The sequence below is a fragment of the Hyperolius riggenbachi genome, chromosome 5 (genome assembly GCF_040937935.1).
Source record: "Hyperolius riggenbachi isolate aHypRig1 chromosome 5, aHypRig1.pri, whole genome shotgun sequence".
Taxonomy (NCBI): domain Eukaryota; kingdom Metazoa; phylum Chordata; class Amphibia; order Anura; family Hyperoliidae; genus Hyperolius; species Hyperolius riggenbachi.
The window spans coordinates 208,359,330-208,385,351 of record NC_090650.1 but is presented as its reverse complement, the minus strand read 5'-3'; the positions used below and the strand labels follow the sequence as shown (position 1 = coordinate 208,385,351).

The 26,022-nt window shown below is 45.5% G+C and overlaps 1 protein-coding gene across 3 annotated transcripts in view; it reads right to left on the bottom strand.

The window, feature by feature from the left end:
* GALNT12 (polypeptide N-acetylgalactosaminyltransferase 12) overlaps positions 1–24,735 on the bottom strand; it is a 118,003-nt gene extending 93,268 nt beyond the window's left edge. For all 3 annotated transcript variants that reach the window (XM_068236659.1, XM_068236660.1, XM_068236661.1), the window contains exon 1: positions 23,641–24,735. In XM_068236659.1, the coding sequence (XP_068092760.1) occupies positions 23,641–24,059 (419 nt within the window). In that variant the 5' untranslated portion in view covers positions 24,060–24,735. The remainder of the gene's footprint in view (positions 1–23,640) is intronic.
* Between the last annotated feature and the right edge of the window lie 1,287 nt (positions 24,736–26,022).

The following is a 26,022-nucleotide window of genomic DNA, read 5'->3' as shown; positions in this document are numbered from 1 at the left end:
GTGATGAAAATAAAAGCCTCTCATGGCTAGAGAAAATCCCACTCAAAACCCTTAACCAGGATGAATTAGCAGACCTTAATGCCCCCATCACAGCCTCTGAAATCACACTAGTAATAAAAAATCTGTCGAATAATAAAGCGCCTGGACCTGACGGCTTATCCTCAGAATTTTATAAAATTCTCCAAAAAGATATATCTCCTACTCTAGCCAATGTATTTGATGAGATCCTAAAAGACAGCCGATTCTTATCTTCAGCCAACGAAACCTATATCAAGCTGATTTTCAAGAAAAATAAAGATCCTACCAAACCAGAGTCCTATCGCCCCATCTCTCTTATAAATCAGGACCTAAAAATTCTAACAAAACTAATGGCCAACAGACTTGCCCCATATATGCCCAAACTCATCCATCCTAACCAAGTAGGATTTACACAGGGACGGTCAGCAGTCTCCAATATCAGGAAGCTTCTCACTATCCTTGAACAAGTAAAGGCTTACCCTTCCACCCACCAAAACAGCGCAGTTCTACTACTAGATGCTCATAAAGCTTTTGATGAGGTAAACTGGAAATGGCTGGACCTGGTTCTCACGAAAATGGGGTTCTCAGGTAGCTTCATGAACCTCTATAGGTCAATGTATCATTCCCCCAAAGCACGCATTTACACCCCGGGTTTCCTTTCTTCTCCCTTCTTACTGCAAAAGGGCACCCGGCAGGGATGCCCCCTATCCCCCCTTCTATTTAACATTGCTCTGGAACCCCTTGCCAGATTGCTTGATGAGCTGATTGAGGGCATCACAATTGGGGGGGAGCGGACCACCCAGGCTCTCTTCGCTGATGACATCCTGCTATTCTTAAATAATCCCGTAGAGCAAGTGCCTAAGATATTTAAGTTAATACAGGAAATAGGACAAGAATCCGGCTTCCGGATCAATAAATCCAAAAGTGAACTTTTATTTCTATCAAATAGAACCCCTTTGGCAACCATAAATAATATCTCTGAGGTACAAATTACTAAAGGACCCATAACCTATCTAGGCATTCAATTCCACAAAGACCCATCCTCTTTGTACAACCTTAATATAACCCCTCTTATCCGCAAATTAGCCACACAGCTACAAGGATGGTTTAATCTTCCTTTAAATCTAATGGGTAGAGCAGCATTGGTCAAAATGGTCACTTTTGGTAAACTCCTTTACCCCATGCAGGTACTACCCCATGCAGGTACTAGCCCTCCTACTCAAACACTCCGATACCCAGCTCCTAAACAGAGCTATCTCTCAATTCCTATGGAAAAACAAAAGAGCCAGAATTTCTCTCTCCAAATTACAGCTCCCAAAGAGCCTGGGTGGTCTCAATCTCCCTAATATCCGTCTCTACAATCTAGCTTGTATGCTAAGACATGTTAGGGACTGGCTTTCTAAAACATCTGGCTTCTCAAATTTTGCCTTAGAAAACGCCTTAATTGAACCATGGTCCCCGACAGGCCTTCTTCACTCCAATTGGGCTACTCTACCCTCTCGACTGAGACATAATGTCATTGTTCGAGACACTATCACTACGTGGAAGGAAACCAGAAAACTATTCCACCTACCCTGGAGGGTTTCCAAGTACATGCCGTTCTGGGGCAATCCGGCCTTCGAACCTGGCATGCAACACGGAGCCTTCCTTAGATGGGAGGAACAGGGTCTAAATAAACTTAGCCAACTCTTTGAAATGCACAAATCTAAATGGTTCACTTTCCATAAAATTGCTCAAACCTGGAATTTACCTAAGTCGGATTTTTTAGTGTATGGTCAGATCAGATCTTATGTCCAAAAACATCTTGCAAATAAATCCTGCCTAGACGCATTCACACCATTTGACTTGTTTATACGACCAGGAGGCGAGATACTCTCCCTTTCTACACTCCACCGAGGCCTTCAAAATATTCAAGCACCAAAATCAGCCCTGGCCAATTTAAAGCGATGGTACAAATACTTTGATATACCTGAACTAGAAGGAAAAATATTAGAGGGACTTCAAACATATAATAGCTTAATAATAAACGAAACATGGCGTGAATCTCACTTACTATTCCTACACCATGCCAAATATGCATTCAACATTCACTATAAAGCCCCACCTCCCCACTACCATCCAGAATGCCCCAAATGTAACTTACCCAATGCTGACATGGTCCACTGTATGTGGCTATGCCCAAAAATCATACAATTCTGGGACCAAGTATCTCGGCTCCTCCAACGGTTAAAATGTGGCTCACATATTAGGGAACCTCTATCTTTTTCACAATAAATCCAATCCCCCACCCCCATCACCCCATCCCCCAAAATATCCTGATATCCTGCACCTCACTTTAGCTGCTGCCAAGAAAGCTATACTCAATAGATGGATTTACTCCACCACCCCCACTATACAAGATGTCAAGGACATTCTCCTGGACCTTTTCCTAATGGATAAAGTGGATTCCCTACTGCACAAGGAAAAAAATGCCAAGAAATTTTTCAAGAAATGGAAACATTTTATAACTCTGATTTTCACCGCTGAAGAAATACAATCCCTGGTTAGCCCTTTCCGCTATACAGGCTGGTACTGCACGGAAGACCTACATGACACCCTAGGTGTCTTCAAGCTCACTTCTTAAATTAGCCAAATGAGCCCTGACCACCCCCAAAAGGAGCAGACTCGGATATGACCTACTTTACAACTTTCAATAAGGACCTTACTTACTGGATTACCCCACGAGAGAGCAACCACAGGGAGGGAGGGGGGGAGGGTTAAAGGGAGGGGGGAGTTTGTACATTAAACTTGTTTTTCTTTAAGGATCTATGATGCTATATTGCTCTGCTGTACACTATCACTGTTACCAGAAGACTCTGAAAATTCAGAGTCTCCTAGGAATTGGTTATCTAGCCCACCCAACATTCTATGATCAAAATGCATGTCAAAACGACAAGATTCTACCATTTCCTGGTTGTAATTTCTCATACTCGTTGTATAATTAAAAACCGAATAAACAAGTTTTAAAAAAAAAGAAGATATTTCCCAGATTTTATCAGCATGTCAACTGTAAAACCAGAGGAGAAAACACCTTGGACCATGTCTATACAAACATAAAAAGTGCCTATAAGATCACCCAACGCCCCCCACTGGGACAGTCTGACCATTATCAACACTGCTAAACCAATTAGCAAGTCTGTTAAAGTCTGGCCTGAGACTGCCATCAGATTGCTTTGAAAATACGGATTGGGATATTTTCTTTCATGAAACAGACCTGGAGACGAGTACTTCCTCTGTATTGTCATATGTTAATTTCTGTGTGGACACCATCACTGTCAACAAAAGAATTACGGTTTACCCAAATCATAAACCATGGATAACAAAAGAACTCAAGGGACTTCTAAAGAATAGAAACAAAGCTTTTAAAATACAGGACAAAGACGCATATTCTTCAGCCAGAGCAAGTCTGAAAAAAGGCATACGAAATGCAAAACTTAAATACAAACAAAGGATTGAGGAAAACTTTGAAAATTACTCAAACCCAAGGAGGATGTGGCAAAGCATTCAACTATTCACAGATTACAAAAAGAAGAGTAGCACTCAATATACACTGGACAATAACATCCCCAGCCTAGCAGAGGAACTTAACAACTTCTTTGCTAGATTTGAAAAAGACAACAATCGGCCTCCAGTCAACTTTGGGCCCACTACAGACTCACAGCCATTAATCCTTCACATACATGAAGTGCAGCAAGCACTCACAAATATCAACACCAGGAAAGCTGCAGGTCCTGATGGTGTGCAAGGACGTGTGCTCCAGGCCTGTGCTGGTCAACTAGTGAAAGTTTTTACACAAATATTCAACCTCTCTCTGTCCTTGGGTGTAGTTCCATCATGCCTTAAATATACAACCATTGTGCCAGTCCCAAAAAATTCTAGGATAACCTGTCTTAATGATTATCGACCAGTTGCTCTAACCCCGGTCATCGCCAAGTGCTTTGAACGACTGGTAGCCACACACATCAAGGCCTCCATCCCAGCAAATCTAGATCAACACCAGTTTGCTTACCGAACAAATAGATCGACTGAGGATGCCATCTGTGTAGCTCTCCATGCTGCCCTCTCACACCTGGAAAAGCCCAACTCCTATGTTAGGATGCTCTTTGTTGACTACAGCTCAGCATTTAACACCATTGTACCTAGCCAGCTGACCAACAAACTCCATGCACTAGGTCTTGCTCTCTCCATATGTACTTGGTTATTGGACTTCCTTACTAATCGCCCTCAAACTGTCAGACTAGGAAAACAGACATCCTCCACCCTTACCCTGAGCACTGGCGTGCCACAGGGCTGTGTATTAAGCCCTCTCCTCTATACACTTTTCACCCATGACTGCCAGCCTATCCATACCTCAAACGTAATTGTTAAGTTTGCAGATGATACGACTGTCATTGGGCTTATATCAGACAATGAGGAAGCTGCATACAGAGAAGAAGTTAGGAACCTGACTGCATGGTGCGACATTAACAACCTGTTATTAAATACAAAGAAGACCAAAGAAATTATTCTGGACTTTAGGACCACCAAAAAGACTACTCACCTACCGCTAATGATCAATGCAGAGGCTGTGGAGAGAGTTTCCAGCTTCAAATTTTTGGGAGTCACCATCGCAGAGAACCTGTCCTGGGCTGACAATGCTTTAGCTCTAACTGGCAAAGCACAACAACGCCTCTACTTTCTGAGAAAACTAAGGAGCGCTAACCTCCCACAGAAGCTGCTGGTTAATTTCTACAGATGCACTATAGAAAGCGTTCTGACCAATTGCATGACGGCCTGGTACAACAGCTGCATGAAGGCTACTAGAGAAGCCCTGCAGCGAGTTGTTAAAACAGCAGAAGCCATTATTGGCACTGAACTACCATCACTGGAACTTTTGTATAATACTCGCAGCTTGAGAAGGGCCAAAAACATCATCAAAGACAACACTCACCCTGGTAATGCCTTGTTTGAGCTCCTTCCATCAGGCAAACATTTTAGATCAACCCGCACACACAAACAGACTCAAAGACAGCTTTTTCCCATCCATAAACTTGATAAACTCTGAATCCTCTCTGAAATAATTAACACTGTGTACAAATTGTTTAAACATCTGTAATACCTGGCATACTTGTATAATTTCTTCTCTTCCTTGTTACTATCACTATGTTCCCTATATGCACCGTGGGGTTGTCATGAAAAGTAATTTCGTTGTGTTACACAATGACAATAAAGTGAATTGAATTGAATTGAATTGAAAGGGGGGCAATGTCGTTGTTATGGGGGTGCTGGCCTACAGGGATATGTGCTTGGATATTTTGAAGAATCGTAAATGCTATGTGTGTGTCTCTCCGTCCAGGGTCACCAGGTGTCAGAAACAGCTCTTTATTATTATTGAAGATGCACAACGTCGCAATATCATTGGTGAGGATGTTGTGCAGTTCCTGAAGGTACTGCACCCAATTACACCAACATTTTATGCTTTACCTAAAATTCATAAGCACAGGGAGCGTCCTCCTGGATGCCCGATTGTTTCAGGTTGTGGTTCTCTGACTGAGAGGGTGAGTGTGTACATTGACAGGCATTTACAGCCACATGTGCAGACTCTCCCCTCTTATGTCAGGGATACTTTGCACCTTTTGAGAATTCTGGAGGGGGTCCAGGTCCCACCAAATACTATCCTGGTGGCTCTGGACGTTGAGGCATTATATTCTAGCATTCCTCACGATCTTGGGGTGGCAGCGGTGGGCACCTTCTTGGGCGAACTCGATATACGACAGACGGCCCATAATATCTTTCTACTTGATCTATTGAGATTCCTGTTATTGAATAACATTTTCGTGTTTGACGGGTCACACTACCTCCAGGTGCAGGGCGCAGCGATGGGCACAACTTGTGCTCCGTCGTATGCGAACCTGTACATGGGGGAGTGGGAACGTTCGATTTTTGCCGACGATGGTCTCTCCATATACCTGTGCCATGTATTGATGTGGCACAGGTACATCGATGACATCTTTATCGTTTGGACGGGTACATTGGACGATTTACATCTTTTCGTGAATGTCATTAACCACTTGAGGACCTAGCCTTTACCCCCCCTTAAGGACCAGCGCTGTATTTTCAGATCTGTGCTGGGTGGGCTCTACAGCCCCCAGCACAGATCAGCTGGCATGCAGAGCGATCAGATCGCCCCCCTTTTTGCCCCCTAGGGGGATGATGTGCTGGGGGGGTCTGATCGCTTCTGCATGCTGTGGGTGTTGCGGGGGGGGGCACCTCAAAGCCCCCCTCCGCGGCGAAATTCCCCCCTCCTTCTCCTACCTGCTACCCCTCCGGTGATTGGGGCTGCACAGGACGCTATCCGTCCTGTGCAGCCAGTGACAGGCTGTCCCATGTCACATGGCGGCGATCCCCGGCCGCTGATTGGCCGGGGATCGCCGATCTGCCTTACGGCGCTGCTGTGCAGCAGCGCCGTACAATGTAAACAAAGCGAATTATTTCCGCTTGTGTTTACATTTAGCCTGCGAGCCGCGATCGGCGGCCCGCAGGCTATTCACGGAGCCCCCCGCCGTGAATTGACAGGAAGCAGCCGCTCGCGCAAGCGGCTGCTTCCTGATTAATTAGCCTGCAGCCGGCGACGCAGAACTGTGTCGCTGGTCCTGCAGCTGCCACTTTGCCGACGCGCGTTATGAGTGCGCGGTCGGCAAGTGGTTAATCACAATACTCGGAATTTACGGTTTACATTGTGTTATGATTTTAGAAAAATGTCTTTTTTGGATATCTGGATCATGGTGGATGATCAGGGCCGTCTGTCAACAGGGTTATACAGGAAGGACACTGCCACCAATGCATTACTCCGAGCTGATAGTTTCCACCCTGAGCACACTGTCAGGGGCATCCCTGTGGGCCAGTACCTCCGTGCTGGACGTAATTGCTCTGAGGACCTCAATTTTGAGGTTGAGGCTGCAGAGCTGCGTTCTCGATTTAGGGAGCGTGGCTATCCGGACCATTTACTAAGGAGGGCCTACCATCGAGCTAGTTTGGCCAGTCGTAGTCTTTTGGTGTCGGGGGGTGGGTCCCGGAGGGATGGCGATGAGGGTATACGGTTATGTATGAAATTTTCTGTTCAACACAAAGATTAAACGTATTTTTGAACGTCATTGGTATATCTTAACCAATGACCCCAAGATTAGCACTTTGGTTACATTACAGCCAAGTATTGCCTTCAGGAGAGCGCCATCCCTCCGGGACCTTGTTGTAAAGAGTCATTTTCGTGGTGTGGAGAATGTGCGCCCCCATTGTGTCGTTACTGGCACATACAGCTGTGGTGGCTGTACCATATGTCGATTCTTATCTGTGGGTAGACAGGTGCTGCTCCCTAATGGGCATCAATGGAAATTACAACATTTTGTTAATTGTAACACCACCTTTGTGGTGTACCTCCTCTCTTGCCAATGTGGAGCGCTCTATGTTGGCAAGACAGGACGTGATTTAAAGAGCAGGATTGGTGAGCATCTTTCTAACATCAAAAGTGTTGCATCCACCACACCTGTAGCGCGACATTTTAAATCAATGCATGGCGGTGACTACCGGGGTCTGCGGGTCATTGGCCTCGATCGCATACATACGACGATTAGAGGAGGCAATTATGATCGATTGCTTCTTCAGAAAGAATCCCGTTGGATTTTAGAACTTGGAGCAACAGATCCTCCGGGTCTAAACGACTCGATTGGCTTTGCAGCATTTCTACCTAATTAGTTCGGTATGGGTCTGTTTGATCCCGAAAATCCCCCCTATATCTCCTGCAGCCTCTCCTCTCCTCCTCTGCCTTCCCTCTTTGCATTTTTTTGGGGTGCCCTGTGTTTGTGGGCGGGTTGCCCCCATCCGGCTGTTGGCCTGGTCCTCCTCCTGCAGCTCTAGTCACGCATTGAGATGCCAATTTTTGATATGGATCTTTTGGTTGAGATCTTTCATATGAATTGTTTTGGAGTCGGTGGTATATTTATACCCCTTTTTCCACTTCTTGGACATCTGGCTATATTGTTTGGCCAGTTGGTTTGATGTCCAATGGGTTTATTAGATTATTTGGCACTAATTGGCTATCAGCTTAGAGTACCTTTTGAATAACTCAAATACATAACAATAAAAAAATGTATTCCTTTTTTTTGAATACGTTAACATTTCCTAAGATGTTTGTTCTACCTGTGTGTGTGCGTGTTGCCTGTTCCGCCCCCATGGAGTCAGCTTCTTACCAGTCTATACGTCTGTGCTTTGGTTTTGTATGGGGGCAAGCTTCACATGGTGGAGTTTTCTGCCGGTTTTATTTTTCCTTTTTTTTTTTTCTCCCCGTGGTGGAGCCTTTTTCTGATTGGTTGCGGCTTCCTCCTGGGGGCGGATGACGCAAACGCTAGCCTGATTGGTTGGCCGCGTGTTGCATATTTAGGTAAGGCAATGACGCTAGCCCAGCCACGCCTCCCTTTGAAAAAGCCGGAAGAGCCGGCGAAACATGTTAGGGCGGTCGGCGTGGCTCTGACACCCTGGACGCTGCCTGTATCAGCCTCCCGCTGCTCCCCACTGGTTGTGGCCGATCATCACCGGATGGCTTCCGTTCTTGCTGGATCTCGTTAAGTTGCCGCTTTGCACCTCTGGGACTTGACATCCCGCTGTGGGCATCGACACTTTTGCATGTTGCTGGATGCTGCTGCATGGTTGGTTGATCTGTGTCCATACAGCCCCAGCACTCAAACGTCAACATACTGACAAGCTGATTCACCCGTCCAGACGGGTTCTGTCTCCTCATATAACTCCGGCGGTGGGTTGTAGGACTGCACTGAATTGTACTGAATTGAATCCGGTCACTTCAGGAGCTGGTACAGTATGCTTTCTACTGCTGATGCATGAACAATATGGTCTTCTATGGGCATGATCCGGTTTACTGAACCAAATGCAATCTATGCAATCTATGCTGTCTTGTTTCTCTGGGGTTGCTGCAGCTTACTAACCGCAAATCTTAAGCTGGACTAATGAACATTGCATGCTATTGCTGGCTTGGCATATCCATCAATATTTTGGGATCCCTGATCACATTAGGTGATCTCAGCCAGGAATGGATGAATGTGGATGGGTGCAGTGGGTGAATGCTGATTTACCGGCAGTACTGTACAGGTGTATTTGTGTTTTTTAAAATTTGAACTTATGATTAATAAAGATATTTTCTACTTTTATAAATCTTATTGTGGTAACTTTCTGCACATGCCTTCCAAACCCCCAGTTCCCTTGAATTTTACGTCAGAGATAAAAGGTTAGTCTGTCAGGTTTTTATTACTGTGTGTCATCTCCTATCCCAATAAGCCCTGGATATCATTAGGTTAATGCATTAAACTGCAGAATTACAGATCTGCTGGCTGAAATCTTTAAAAAAAATACACTTTTCTTTCCAAAAACTATATTGTCACCATACTTTGTACTAGGGACATAATTAAAATGTTGTGATAACTAGGACAAATAGGCAGATACAATTTGTGGGTTTTATGCACAGTAGCAGTGTTAATATTAAAACTATAGGGGATGAAATTGGAGAAATAGTGTATTTTTACTTTTTCCTGTTTTTTCCCTTTAAAATGCATAGAAAATAAAGTAATTACTGAAAACAAATATCAACCCCAAAAGGCCTAATTGGTGGTGAAAAAAACAAGGTATAGATCATTTCATTGTGATTAGTAGTGATTAAGCTATTGGCAAATGAATGGGATGAGCACTGAAAGATGAAAATCACTCTTGTGTGTTATACTGGGCATACACGGGGTCGAGGCAGGCTTATCAATCGAGCTGCTGATGGCTCGATTGATAATATCCGACAGGTCCGATGACCTGCTGGATCGATTCCCCGCTCGATCCCCGTGGGCGGACAATAGCGGGGAATAGAGCGGAAGATAAGCAAGCACCTGCGGGGATGAGCGGGAATCGATCCGGATGGCGGCGGGTACGCGGCGGGGGTCGATCAGGCGGCTAATCGAGCCGCCGGGTCGACCCGTGTATTCCCAGCATTAGGGTAAAAGCTGCTTTGGGGTGAAGAGGTGAAGGAGCCCCTGTATTGGCTTGGTGCATTACATTACCCACTAAGCAGCCTTCGGCCGGGACAGCTCAGCAGGGCCAGCAGCGGTCTTACAAACGGCCACCTCCACACACCCATGCTGCGCGTGGTTGTGGAGAACAGCGCCGGAAGCTGCCAGGTGAGCCCATCATACTCTGCAGGAAGGGAGAGAGGAAATGAAAAAGAGAAATGGGCTGAATACAGTCTAAGGGCCAAAGTTTGCACGCACTTGCTCCTATGGTATCCAAAGCCTTCCCCCTACATAGCTATGCATTAAAACTAAAACTAATTTATCACTGTTTATCACTGATTTACAACACACCTATAGCAATCAATTTAAAGTGTAGACATCAGTGCAAAGTCTGGAAATTTTCTAACCCTTAACTTATTGCCGAACGCGTTACGCCGATGGGAGTGGACGCGGCGGCAGCCCCAGGACCGCCTAACGCTGATTGACGTAAGGTCCTTGGGGCCGCTTGCCGCTCGGAGACTGTCGGCGTAACCGCCGTCTATTAGCATAGTACAGCGCTGCAATCTAAGGCAGTGCTGTACAGGGGACAGCTGTATGACACGGCTGTCCCCCTGGGACACAGGAGAGCGATCGGCTCTCATAGGCTTAAGCCTATGACAGCTCATTGTCGTGATTGACTGGCTGGGGGGAGGGAGGGTTTTTGTAAAAAATAAATAAATAGTAAAATGTATTAGAAAAATAATATTTAAAACAAAATAAACATCTGTGGGGCGATCAGACCACACCAACCGAGAGCTCTGTTGGTGGGGAGAAAAGGGTGGGAATCACTTGTGTGCGGTGTTGTGTTGCCCTGCAGCGAGGCCTTAAAGCTGCAGTTGCCCTTTTTAAGAAAAAAGGCCTGGTCTTTAGGGGGGTTTAACACTGTGGTCCTCAAGTGGTTTAATGATACCAGAGCCAAAATCAATATGAGAAATGGGGGAGCAGGCATGAATGGTGAGCTGTCCTGATGCTCACCGCTCCCCCCGTTCTCCATTCTGCTTCTAAGTGCCCTCCCAGCACCCTCCTCTGGTGGCCTGGGTCAGGCATCACTGCGCCTGCGCGACTGCGGCCTGGAGCACTCTGCAGCCGGGGTCCCTCTTGGACGTGCACAGCCGAGCCAGTGCAGGCGCAATGATGCCTGACCCAGGGGAGAAGAGGAGGGTACCAGGAGGGAATTTAGAGGCAGTGTAGGGGCAGAATGGAGAAAGGGGGAGCAGTGAGCATCAGGACAGCTCACCATACATGCCTGCTCCTCCATTTCTCATATTGATTTTGGCTCTGGTTTCCTTTTATGTGTAGCGCTTGTCAAAACAAGGACATAAGGACTCAATTAACTGTTCCGTGTTTTCTCACAGATGTTATTACTCTTTATCAATAAAACATTTTTAAGCATCATCCAGCAAGCAAGTAAATATTCAAAACAAGTTTTTGTTTTGTTTTTTAAAGGACATCTGAGGTGAAAAACAAATGATGACAAACAATTGTACCTATCCTCCTTTTTTAGCTATCCCAGTTATTTTTTTATATTTAAATCTAATTTTTAAGTTTTTACTGTTTCATGTCCTATTCTTAATGAGACATTCATTGAAGTGTGCCAGAGCTAAAATCCATGAACTATTGTCCTTATTTATCTCTTTTCTGCTCTCAGAAGCCATTTTTTCCCAAGAAAGTGGTTTATGGCTGTGATTCCTTATCAGTGAGCGTTACATTATAGTCCGACCCGGTCCCGAACCGTACAGAAACTGTTACTTGCATACCTGATTTTTAACCCTTTCATGCAGTGAAAGTAAAAAAGGAACATAGCCTAGTTATTTGTGTACTTGGAACTGTACATATAATGTCTATCTCATGTCACATGTCTCCTCAGTGTCCTTTACCCACTTCACCCCAAAGGCGTTTTTAGCCTAACGGACAAGAGCGATTTTCACCTTTCAGTGCTCGTCTCTTTCATTTGCCAATAGCTTAATTACTACTAATCACAATGAAATGATCTATATCTTGTTTTTTTCACCACCAACTTTTTGGGGTTGATATTTGTTTTCAGTAATTACTTTATTTTCTATGCATTTTAAAGGGAAATACAAGGAAAAAATGAAAAAATACACTATTTCTCCAATTTCATTCCCTATAGTTTTAATATAAACACTGCTACTGTACATAAAACCCACACATTTTATCTGCCTATTTGTCCTGGTTATCACAAGATTTTAATTATGTCCCTAGTCCAAAGTATGGTGACAATATAGTATTTGGAAAGAAAAGCTTTTTTTTCTATGGTGGGGTTTCTTTTCACTATTTTCATGTGCATGCACGCGCACAGTGGCAGCAGCACTGTGACTTATAAAAACGTCCTGAAGCCATTAAGAGGCTCTAGCAGGACGTTTTTAGAAGTCAGCTTGTCATTAAGTGGTTAAAATGCCAGGTGCTGAAAAAAAATATATTTCAGATAAAACAGTATACAGTTAAAGCCAAACTCTGCTGCTAGTCGGTACAAAAGCAAACAGAGGTTTATGGCCGCGCTTCTGTACACAATCAAGGTGCTGGACGGCTTACGTCTGTGCAGCAACACAGAGCCGCTGCTCATGCTCAGTGGAAAAAAACCAAGTCTGATAAGCTCCGTGCTGCTGCCCAGACGCGAGCCGTCTGCACCTGTGCAGAGTCAACAGGCTTCAGGGGGTCCCAGTGCTGGAACAGCAAAGAGGAGGGGGGCGCATCTGGATACAGAGGCTTCCCTCTACCTAGGTAAGTACCCATTTGGGTCCACCTCCAGAACCGCTGGAATGCAATGATGTGTCAGCTTGTTAATTTGTACAGAGCCATAATAATCCAAAATGCATACAGACTGTTTCGTATTGTTTGATCCTCATCAGTGCATGGCATGGATTAATTTGGCTCTATGCAGACGGGCTTGTAACATCGAGAGGTACAGACTAACCAGCAAGCTCATGGTGACCCAGAACTCATTGGAGTGTGTAAGGGACTACAATGGTCCTAAAAGCCCCCTTACTAAGATGTTAAGAAAAACAAAAGTTCGCTTTCTTAAAACAAAGAATTTGCGATAATTCAGGTTGGAGTGAGCTTGAGATGTCTCCCAGTGCATCACTGCTGAATATATGCAAATTAACCATTGTACCCTTAGAAGCTAAACACACCTCCAGAAAATAAAATAGTTAAAAAACAAAAGCTAAAAAAGACTGGCACATACATTGTTTAATATTTCACTTGGTTAACGTGGAAACAGGATCCTTAAAAGGGATTGCCTCTTTTCAGAGCTTACGTGTCTTGGTCAATATTTGTTTTACAGTCAGAGATATTAATCAAAAGCCCTCTGTGTTTACTTAGACTAGGCAAGTCACCAGAAAACTTTGAGGTTTACCTAAAATGTCTTGAAAATGACTAGCTGAACAAATCTGTTCGGAGTTATAGCTGTGTATACATTAGGATACATTTACACCACCAGCACAATTAGCAACGTTATCCCCAATAGAACAACATGATTGTTTACTTACATCGTAAAAAAAACATGTTCAGCCATTTTACCAGTTTAAATCATGTGTAAGTTGATATGAATTCATATAAAAATATACCGTATTTGTCATGGTTACTGGAACACAAAGCATTAGTGCAATAATTTGAGAAATTAGCTGTAGGTAGAGGGTTGCCCGGATGGTAAGCTGTATTGATTTTATAAAACGTATTCTGTCTGGTGTTCAGGCTGGATAGTGCAATTTTGGCCACACCTGACCATGACACCTTCTTCCATTTGCACCTTCTTCCATTTGGCCGCAAAATCGGCAAGGTATGTTTTGGCAGAGTTCTACCAAGAGTTAATTAGGCCTTCCATGAAGAGTGAATTGTGGAGAACTTTGTCATATTGCTGTCACTTGCACACAATGGGCTCGATTCACTAAACCGTGATAACTGATATCATGGTCGCGCTAGTGTTTTGTGTGCATTATAACACACGTAATGTTTTGCGCATGCTAATGCAATTTTTTTCACGCAAAACACACATTTTCACGCAAAAACGCCTCAGTTTTCGCGTTTTGCACGCAAAAGAATCATGCTTTAGTGAATCAAGCCCAATGACCATTCTTTGGCATACGGTACATTTCTGTGAGCGAACACAAGGAATGCAGCGCAGGAAATTTAGGCGCAGCTGGCGCCACCATAGACCGTAATAGGAATTACAGCTATAGTGGTGCACAGTGAATAACTTCAGAGCCATCATAAGACGGAACTGAAGTTACTTTTAAAACACTGTAATTTGGCCGCCAGCAATAGCTGGAAGCCGAATTACATCATTCCCCACTATCCATGTGGACCTGGAGGGGGAATAGTAATTAATGCCGCTGGGACTTGTGCAGCAGCAGGATAAACCATATATCGGCTGTATCCTGCTTCCAAGTCTCCCAGCGGCAATTTCTCTCGTACGCTTCTGTAACTGCTCCAAAGTTGGACATAGGCCTCTTGGTAGCCTATGATTTTTTGTATTTATTTTTTTTGCATACATCTCCTGAGTGGTGCCTGTCTACATCTTTATTACTGAGATCTTTTGACAGTTCCTTGGCAACAATTGGTGAACTTAACACAATCCTGCAAACTGTACACAGCAGTAATCTTCCAGTCGCTGGTTTAAAAGCAATGTCCAAGCAACAATGCTAAACATTGCACTCTTGCGGACAGTTACCGTTTCCGGCTTCACAACGCAGGAAGTGGTAACCCATGAGCTGTGATTTACCCAAAGGCTTAGATTGTGTATGCCATTTAATGGCGGCTGGTGTGTATGGTATTTAATAGTGCCAGGTGTGTATGCCATTTAACTGCAGCTGGTGTGATCAATAGCCAGCGTTGCCTGGAGGACTATTGTTGGTTTGCTGCCTGAAAGAAACCAGCGGTGGCTGGAGGATTACTGCTGTCTACAGTTTGCAGGATTGTGTCACGTTCCGCAATTATTGCCCAGACATTGCAATCACATCTGCTGAATTCTCTGCCTGGTACACACCATGCAATTTCCTGTCAGATTGACAGGTCGAATCAATTATTTCCGTCACACCCAATCTGATTTTGTGCAGTAATGATCTGAATCATTACATATGGTGGACTACAAGAATAAGTATACCTTAGGGCTGCATAGCCAGGCTGGGCAAAATTCTGTTACAGTATCCAGGGCTCTTAAAAATTGCAGCCGTCACATAATAGAGGCAGCCACTTGCTTCCTGTGAGTGGCTGAGATACTGTACCTCCGCAGGCAAGACTTCCAGCATGTGTCCTACAAAACCTTCTGCTCACATTTGAGCCAATCATGAAGCCTCTCTTCAAAATGCAGGCAATCATGATAAGCCACTCACATTTGTATACCTCTGCGGGCAGAACTTAGCACTCTCCTCTCCAATCTCCTTAGATTTGCAGTGAGTAGGCCTATTCTGATCTGTAGTACAAGTGAAAGTAACCTGTACTGCGCTCCACACGCTACCAGGAGTGCCACCACTTACAAGGGAAGATACCCGGGAGTGCGTACAATCCTGTGGGAGGACTGTGACAATGTTTTTATCGCTGATTACAACGTGGAAGTGGTAACGCTGCATCCTCTATTGGTTACGTTAAAATTATTACTCAATTTCCCCAGGCTGCTTATTTGTACAGTACTATATATCCAGCACTGGTTCCATTCTACTTGTCTTACAAATGTTATCAGGCATCAACTTACTTGCAGCCAGCCTTAAAGAGAGTCTGAAGCGAGAATAAATCTCGCTTCAGACCTCATAGTTAGCAGGGGCATGTGTGCCCCTGCTAAACCGCCGCTATCCCGCGGCTTAACGGGGGTCCCTTCACCCCCAAATCCCCTCCGTAAAGCGGGGGAGTGCTTCCGCATTGGGGCAGGGCTAACCGCCGCAGCCCTGCCCCACGCGCGTCTGTCAGACGCGTATCTCCGCCTCTCCCCCGCCCCTCTCAGTCTTCCTTCACTGAGAGGGGCGGGGGAGAGGCGGCGATGCGCGTCTGATAGACGCGACTGGAGGCAGGGCTGCAGCCGTTAGCCCTGCCTCCAGGAAGACAAATTCTGTGACCAAGAAGACGACCAAGGTTTGCGGGGTGGGTTTGGGGGTGAAGGGACCCCCGTTAAGCCGCGGGATAGCGGCGTTTTAGCAGGGGCACACATGCCCCTGCTAACTATGAGGTCTGAAGCGAAATTTATTCTCGCTTCAGAGTCTCTTTAAAGAGACCCTGAAGAGAGTTCAAAACTCGCTTTTTAGGTTATAATCAACATGGCCATGCTTGCCCCAGCTAAAACGATGCTATCCCGTGGCTGAACGAGGGGTCTTTACCCCCCAAATTCCCCCCTGCAAAATCCATGACCAACTTGGTTGTAGATTTTGCTGCTCATGGAGGCAGGGCTAACGGCTGCAGCCCTGCCTCCATGCATGTCTATCAGCGGTGGATCTCTGCCTCTTCCCCGCCCCTCTCAGTGAAGGAAGTCTGAGAGGGGCGGGCGGAGGCATGTGCTGATAGAGGCGTATGGAGGCAGGGCTGCGGCCATTAGCCCTGCCTCAACAGGAAGCGATCCCCGGCGAGCATTGAGGGGACTTGGGGGGTAAAGATCCCCCGTTCAGCCGCGGGATAGTGGTGTTTTAGCAGGGGCAGACATGCCCATGTTGATTATAAGCTAAAAAGCGAGTTTTTAACTCGCTTCAGACTCTCTTTAAGAGAGCAGCCAACCATGGGTTTCACATTGACATATGGCGTATGCACTGCCTAGTTTTTACTATATCCAGAGTCAATATCACGTAGGGACCAAAAACATGTTTAGTATAATAAGTTTTATTATAAACTATACCAAGTGTTGCTCCCATAGACTTATAATGGTGATTGTGGTGATATATTGGGGTGCTTATGATGTAAGGATAATACAGGAACATATTTCTTTCATTTTTCTGACTGTATCACATGGGATGGTCTGTTAGCCAGTCTGGCTTTGAACGCTGGCAGCTAGCTTCCTGGAATTCCTTATATAATGTAAATTAACTCTATCATTGCCTGCTTCTAATTAGGAAACCCTTAATCAGACAGTTGCTGTGAAGCCTATACAGGTGGTCAGACCCTGTTGTCTGAAAACTGTCTCAGAGGTGTATTGTGCTTGGGAGCAATTGTCACCTAGACTGGCTGCAGTATGCTTTGAAGCAGCTCACACCAGCCTGGACGGGGGGGAACTAGTTTTAATTACATCCTCAGACATAATTTGATTCCCAGAGATCTACTTCCACCTGTAAATAGTGTATTATAGCACACACACAACAAAAGACTTCCTTACTCCCGGTTAAAGGTGACAAATGATTAAAGGTAACCTTAGGTCATACAAAAAAAATGACTTTTACTCACCTGGTGCTTTGCTGAGCAACCGATCGGTGCCCTCGCCGTGTCTCGGAGATCCTCCCGTCCTCGCTGGCGACCACTTCCGGTTTCGCCGTCAGGACCCAACAGGCATGGGAACGCGAGTGATTCTTCGCTTTCCCAGCCAAAACATCGCCCCTATGCGGCCAGGTGGCCGCAATAGCAGCATAGGGGGCGATATTTTGGCTGGTTACCTTTAATCAATTGTCACCTTTAACCGGGAGTAAGGAAGTCTTTTGTTGTGTGTGTGCTATAATACACTCTTTACAGGTGGCAGTAGATCTCTGGGAATCAAATTATGTCTGAGGATGTAATTAAAACTAGTTCCTCCCGTCCAAACAGGCTTGCAGCCTCAAGGCAAATATTCCAGCATAAAAAGCAGGGGGCAGATATCTAAAATCAGTCCCCTCCTGACGGTAGCTGAAGCTGGACTCCCGATCCTCGCTAAGTGGGCTCCTGGTCCAACCAGAACTGTGTCCGTCCACAAAAGTCCAAGGTTCTTCTATCTTGATCCCTGTTATTTTGGTAAGCAAATAGCCTTGTGTGTAACTTTGTAACTTTTATCCTTGTAATTTTTACTGTTTTTGTAAATCTTTTGTATATATTATTTTCTGCATTGTTCTATTTTTTCCTGGAATATTAAATTCTTATTTAACCACTTGAGGACCCACCCTTTACCCCCCCCCCCTTAAGGACCAGCGCTGTTTTAGCTGATCTGTGCTGGGTGGGCTGTGCAGCTCCCAGCACAGATCAAACACCAGGCAGAGCGACCAGATCACCCCCCTTTTTTCCCCACTAGGGGGATGATGTGCTGGCGGGGGGTCTGATCGCTCCTGCCTGCCTGGGTGTTGCGGGGGGGGGGGGCACCTCAAAGCCCCCCTCCGCGGCGAAATTCCCCCCCTCCCTCCCTTCCCCGGAGATCCGAGGCTGCACAGGAACGGATCTGTCCTGTGCAGCCTCTAACAGGCTCCTGCCTGATTAATTAGCCTGCAGCCAGTGGTCCTGCAGCTGCCACTTTGCCGACGCGCGGTATGAGTGTGCGGTCAGCAAGTGGTTAAATAAGTTTGACTTCTGCTGTACTAAACTAACACTCATAGCCTAGAAGAGACTGAAGTGTAACTGTGTATAAGTCCATGCCTAATTGTATGTTTGAGTAACCCTACCGTATAAGATTGTGATTGCATTGTGTGGGGGGGCGTTTGTCATACGTTGGCCTAAAGCGCGCAGCTGACCCAACGTACGAAAACGCCAGTGCGAGTAGCTCGACAGCAGAGTGGCTAACAGTATCGTTCGGAATGACTGTTAGTGGTTTTGCTTCACTACAGTGTAAGATTGCAACTGTGTGTGTGTGCGTGGCGTTCCCGTATTCGGCCTAAAGCGCAAAGCTGACCCGAATACGAAAACGCAGATTGCACGCTGAGCACTCGACAGCAGAGTGGAAGTGTCTAGCAGCAGCTAGTGGTGGCAGTGAGAAGTGTTCTGTGGGGTCACAGCCTTGTTTTAGCGTGACTAAGGCTGCTTCCCCTCTCGATCTGGTCAAACCCGCAGTCGGGAACTTTTTTGACGTAGCAGATGTGCTGTCATTCATCTAACAGTATAGCATGCATCGACTCCTGAGCGCAGTGAGCACTGTAGTACAGTAGTACAGCATACTGACATATCTGCAATGCTGGCATCAATTTGCATGTAAAGATATTTGCAACTAAAAATCTATTTAAAGGAGCCCTATGATAAATATTATGCTCTTCAATTGATCCTGTCGGGTGTTTGAAAAAAGCCAATTCACCTTATCTAACAGCTCCTTTTCCATTGGTAGAAGCGGTTTTCCAATGAGTAATCCCATTCTCATTTGGGCTGATACAACTTACATCTCTTCCTCTGTTTCTCCAACACAGGGCAATTTGTAACGAAACCTGTTTTTGCACACACCACTCCATTAGGGCTTCTTGCTTGTGCTGTCCTCTGTAGCTGCTACATTATACTTAAAAGGGACTTGGCTAAATATTCATGCAGCTAAATATACACTAAGGAAACTTTAGAATCAAAACTATATTGCAGCTTACAGCAGGGCTGTGGAATCAGAGTTGGAGTCAGAGTCAAGGAGGAATTTTGGGTACCTGGAGTCAGAAGATTTTAGCACCGGCTCCACAGGGCGGCTTACAGCTGAGTTACTTTCCTAACTGCTGAGTAACCAAGCAGTTCGGGGTGACCCAAACCACTAGGAATGTATAGAGGGATAAAAGAGACCGAAAAGCCCCCCCCTTTTAAAACCAAAGGAAATTTGCAATAATTCAGCTATAAGTGAACATTTGTGGATACCCACAATGCACCACTACTGAATATGCAAATTATCTCTTTTCGCCCTTGTAAGCAAGGCAAGCATCCAGAACTGCTGGTATATAGCAAACCTATAGCTTTAAATATTACACAGCCACACCAACCCCAAATGTAGACAGGCTTTTAGCCCTCATCAGTACATGGCAGGGATTGATATGGCTGTATGGGATAAGGCTTGGACCAGTACAACAGAGTAACCAAGCAGCCCCGGGTGACCCAAACCACTAGGAATGTATAGGGGGATAAAAAAGACCAAACTAACTGCTAATTCTGTTTTCTACCAGATTCTCCCAGATGAACTGCCCAAGACTAATATTCAATGAAGACAGACAAAACAAGTTTTGACAACCTGGAAAAGTTTCCCAGGAATTGGGCTTAGTCCACCATCAGACCCAGCTGTAGCCTATCCCACATGATTACTGCTTGCTATTCGCATGTAACATACTGCATTTTATAAGCAATCTGGTACATTTAGATGGGATTTAGACCAGCAACGGAGGTACAGAATTCCCCATGTGTTCTGCATGAATGAAAACAAATCTAAAATCTACAGTTAATGTAAATTGCTTGCAGCCCAGAAATGGGACAAGCAAAATAAGCAGGAAGTGCATCTGATTGGCCCAATTCCAAGTTGCAGACAACTTGCATTACATTTGTATGTGAGAAAAATTTGTAACCATATCAACCAGTTCCCTTCATTACAAGTAATAGTAATATTTATAAACATATATTTAGTGAACTGGATGCACACAGGATCATATTAGTAATGTGAACGGATGCCTACCAACACTCCAATTATGTCTCCACATACACTGGTAGCTATCCTCACCCACATGCCAGTTCACCAGAGCTGCAAGTCTCCACCGCCACATGGACACACACTGGTAGCTATACTCACCCACAAGCCAGCTCTACACATCTGCAGGCATCAAACCAACACATGGATACATAATGGTTGCTATCCTCACCCACATGCCAGCTCACCAGAGCTGCAGACCTCCACATGGACACAAACTGCTAGCTATACTCACCTACTTGGCAGCTCACCAGAGCTGCAGGCCTCCACCATCACATGGACGTAAAGTGGTTGCTATCCTCACCCACATGCTAGCTCTACACACCTACAGGCATCAACCGACACATGTTTGCATACTGGTTGCTATCCTCACCCACAGGTAAGCTCTACACACCTAGACGTCAACGCCACATGTTTGCATATTGGTTGCTATCCTCACCCACAACCCAGCTCTACACACCTACAGACGTCAACTGCCACATGTTTGCATATTGGTTGCTATCCTCACCCACAAGCCAGCTCTACAAATCTGCAGGCATCCAATGCCACATGGACGCATAAGGGTTGCTATACTTACCCAGAAGCCAGCTCTACACATCTGCAGGCCTCCACCGCCACATGAATGCATAAGGGTTGCTATCCTCACCCACAACCCAGCTCTACACACCTACAGACGTCAACTGCCACATGTTTGCATATTGGTTGCTATCCTCACCCACAAGCCAGCTCTACAAATCTGCAGGCATCCAATGCCACATGGACGCATAAGGGTTGCTATACTCACACAGAAGCCAGCTCTACACATCTGCAGGCCTCCACCGCCACATGGATGCATAATGGTCGCTATATTCACTCACATGCCACCTCGTCAGAGCTGCAGGCCTCCACCATCACATGGACACACACTGGTAGCTATACTCACCTACATGCCACCTCGCCAGAGCTGCAGGCCTCCACCACCACATGGACACACTGGTAGATATACTCACCTACATGCCAGCTCACCAGAGCTGCAGGCCTCAATTGCCACATAGACACACACTGGTAATTATACTCACCTACATGCCAGCTCGCCAGAGCTTCAGGCCTCCACCGCCACAAGGACGCATAATGGTTGTTATCCTCACCCACATTCCACCTCTACACACCTAAAAGCTTCAACCGCCACATGTCTGCATACTGGTTGCTATCCTCCCCCACAAGCTACTTCTACACATCTGCCTGCAGGCATCCAATCAACACATGGATACATAATGGTCGCTATACTCACCCACAAGCCAGCTCTACACTTTTGCATGCCTCCACCATCACATGGACACATAATGGTTGCTATCCTCACCCACTTGCCAGCTCACCAGAGCTGCAGACCTCCACATGGACACACACTGCTAGCTATACTCACCTACTTGGCAGCTCGCCAGAGCTTCAGGCCTCCACCATCACATGGACGCATAGTGGTTGTTATCCTCACCCACATTCCAGCTCTACACACCTAAAGGCATCAACCGCCACATGTTTGCATACTGGTTGCTATCCTCCCCCACAAGCCAGCGCTACACATCTGCAGACATCCACCATCACATGGATGCATAATAGTTGCTATCCTCACCCACAAGCCAGTTATACACATCTGCAGGCATCCAACCAACACATGGATACATAATGGTCGCTATACTCACCCACAAGCCAGTTCTACACATTTGCATGCCTCCACCACCACATGGACACATAATGGTTGCTATCCTCACCCACTTGCCAGCTCACTAGAGCTGCAGACCTCCACATGGACACACACTGCTAGCTATGCTCACCTACTTGGCAGCTCGCCAGAGCTTCAGGCCTCCACCGCAACATGGATTTTCATTGAAATTTGCCACAACGCGCTATGCCTTTGTGAAAGTGCCCTCAAGGTTAGCAACTGTACAGGATGTTTTATTTTATGAATAAATGCAGGCATTTTTCCAAAGCCATTTTTATGTGCGTCTAATGCCTGTTCTGAAATTACATTGTACTATCAGAAATGGCACCACTGCATTGGTAGTTGTGGTGAAAAGGCTAGAACATAACAGAGGGCATGTCAACACTGTCGTTACATGGGACAGCAGGTGAGAATGAGGACCCACCGAGGCTCAAAGCTAGATCATTTTAATGGGTAGTTGGCAAGGCCAGAGTTAGTGCTAAGCACGAGCCAAAAGGCACCAGTGTCCTGAGAGGCGGCTGTCACAAGTTAATGAACCTATGCTTACAGTCCTGGAGCTCAACTTACAACACCAACTCCAGAAAAAGGAGAGCTGGATGGGCAGGATGGAAGGGACTGCTCATCCAGCTCCCTATGCCCAGGGATGGTGACATCAATGCTGCTCTAGGATGGTAAGCGGGGGCATGCTGGGCAGAAGGAGGAGAGGTTACAGCCGGAGAACAAAGGCAGCCAGCACACCCATGGCGCAGTTGGGTGGGCGAAGCAGTTTGCATCAGGATTTGCAGGTTTAGAAGAGGGTGATATTTTGGGTGTCAGAACCCCAGTGCCTATAGTATCTCGAGATGTAAATGTGGCTCTGGTAGTGCGTGGAGTAGGTAAAGCTTCACTGGTGCACCAGTTTGACCCACTTTTTCAGTTTTCAGGTCCACTTTAAAGTAAAACTAAGGACAAACACAGAATGCAAGCCATCGTACTGTAAAATATGTCAAGTTTCATAATGTGGAGACATGCATATCACATTAAATGTGCACAGCTGAATGATTGTAATTCCCTCCCACACAAACTCATATTATACTACATTATAGAGAGTCAAATTCAAATTTAAGATCTGCTTAACACTTCTGTGGACAATATTTACATTGTTATTACTGAACTGGTCTATCAGCCATATGAGCATTTTTCTTTTCTTGACATTACTTCTGCTTTTAAAACTATATGGTGACGAAAAATTACTACTTGTTGTTCAGTTAGTTAACTGCAGACTTCAGGAGCTCAGTTTTACTTACATTGGGTTCCACCTCTCTTCAAGTCGTCGATGCAAGGAAATCTTGTCACTAAGATAAATGTTTATTTGATGTTTATTGATGCTCTCTTCCTCCAGCTTTTTTTCTTCCCCCTGAAGTTCGAGTTTCACTGCCCGTCCAAACTCTCCTAGGGCACCAGGATCTAATGGAGGTCTTTCATAGACTGGCTTCTTTAGTTGCTCATCTGTTAGCTCATTTTCTACTGCAGGTTCAGCTCTGCGCTCAACATGCTCCTGTGACTCATGTCCATCAGAATTCAGCTGATTTTTGTCTTCTGCCCCTTTGCTTGAAAGCAGGAAGCCAAAAAACAATATACATGATATAACTGCCAATAGACAAACAGTCTTCCGCCTTCTTAGTGGCTGCCATGCAGTCATCAATCCACGTCGCCTTTTACTCATTATATTGAGTATGCTCACTAACAGGTGAGAGGGTATTAATTCACAGTTTAGTTTCTTGGGATAGGGTACACTCTTCTACACAATATCATACCTTCAGTGGCAAACAATGAAGCAGAGTGTCACAGCTCTTTTTATATTGACAGAATTCAATGTATTATGTCTGAAGCTATTGACAGAAGACAAGTCATCAATAAAGCTCATCTGAAGTGTCTCCCTTAGCTTGCATACAGAACCATGCACCTCAGGCTGTAAAACGGGGTTTTACAGCAATTTTGCAACCTAATTCTTAATAATCGTTATAAACCACTCTGTGCAAACAGACGTAGAGAACTAAAGTACCTGTGGAGAAAAACGTCACTACTTCACCAGCTTTCAAAGTTCAGTGTAAAGGAATGTGTGAAAGTTGTTCCCAAGACTGACACATCGGCAGGACGTCACCGGTCAGTTCTATACGTTTGCTGGATCACTGTACAGAAGTCATCAAAACACTTATTTATGCTGAATGACACAATCTCTGCAGCATCTAAACTTCATCTGCAGATGCTGGAGGCTCAGAGCTTGTCCACAGTGACCCGGGTCTGTGCAGTGCCCTAGTGTCCTCAACTAATGCTGGGATTCTTCTAATCAGTGCAGTCGCTGTCCCGTCCCGTGAAAACTTCCAACACCTCTACTTCTTACTTCTTCCTCTTCCTTCTGCCACCTTACCCCTCATGCCACGCCCCCTCTTAACCCCGCCTATCCCTGCAAGCCTTCCTGACTACAGTGCTTGTTCTTTGTTTCGTCCAGTTTGTGAATAGGCACGGCAAATCAATTAAACAAGTTCTTATTCATTTGTCAGTATGGTATTGTACTTGTACTATTGAACTGTCTGTGTGTCACAGAACTGAGACTGTACAGCTTCCAGTATGACAAACTTATTATTTTACTTACATACTACATTTGCTGTCCAAAATGTGGCAGACATGTCTTTATAGTGAATGTTCAAGGACTTACGAATGTTCAAGGGAAAAAAAAAGTTTAAGTGCACCAGAGATGAGTACAATTAAGTTTTACACATACCTGGGGCTTCCTCCAGCGGCCAGCCTCATCCGCACGGATCGCTCCCACACTGCCGTCCTCATTCTGCTCCAGGTGGTCCCGTAACTTTGGCCAGTCGGGGCCTGTTGAAGCAAGCGCGGCGCACTCCTTTCCATCTCTCTCCGGTGGAGAATAGTACTGAGCAGACGCAGTACTATTCTCCGCCGAAGAGACGGAAAGGGAGCGTACTATGCATGCGTAAAACTGGCCGAAGTTACAGGACCCAGTACCGAAGAGGGAGAGGACTGAGAACGGCGGCATGGGACTGATCTGTGCGGATGGGGATCCTAGGTATGTATAAAACTTTTAAGTGTACTCATCTCTGGTTTCCTTTAAGTACCTCTTTCAATGTGCAATCCTCCTGGGACACCATCCGCGCCCTCCCTTTCTCTTTGCTGCGCTTTATTTTTTTGCTGCAGGCTCCAGAACAGACCCCGACCTTCCCCAGGGTCACCTTATCCTTGCCAGAGCTGCAGACCTCCACAGCCACATGGACACAGACTGGTAGCTATACACACCTACATGCCAGCTCACCAGAGCTGCAGGCCTCCACCACCACATACATTTGACAAATATGCTTTAAGAAAAAAAAATAGGTTGTAGACTGAGCCTGTCTACTTCAGTTGAGCACGCATGAAGCACTCGCACATCTAAGTTCCTTATGGACCGGTTACACTCAATCTCGTTGTGGCTGCTTGGTCACGTAACTAGTTAGCATAGAGGAGTTCACAAATAGGCTTAAAACAAAAAAAACAAAAAAATAGGTTGTACATTGAGACAGTCCGCTTGCTACTATTATAAAGTTCTACTAACAGCTTCCCAACCAGGCCTCTGCTACACGCCATGCTGGTCCGTTCAGTTGAGTGTGCATGCAGCAACACACACG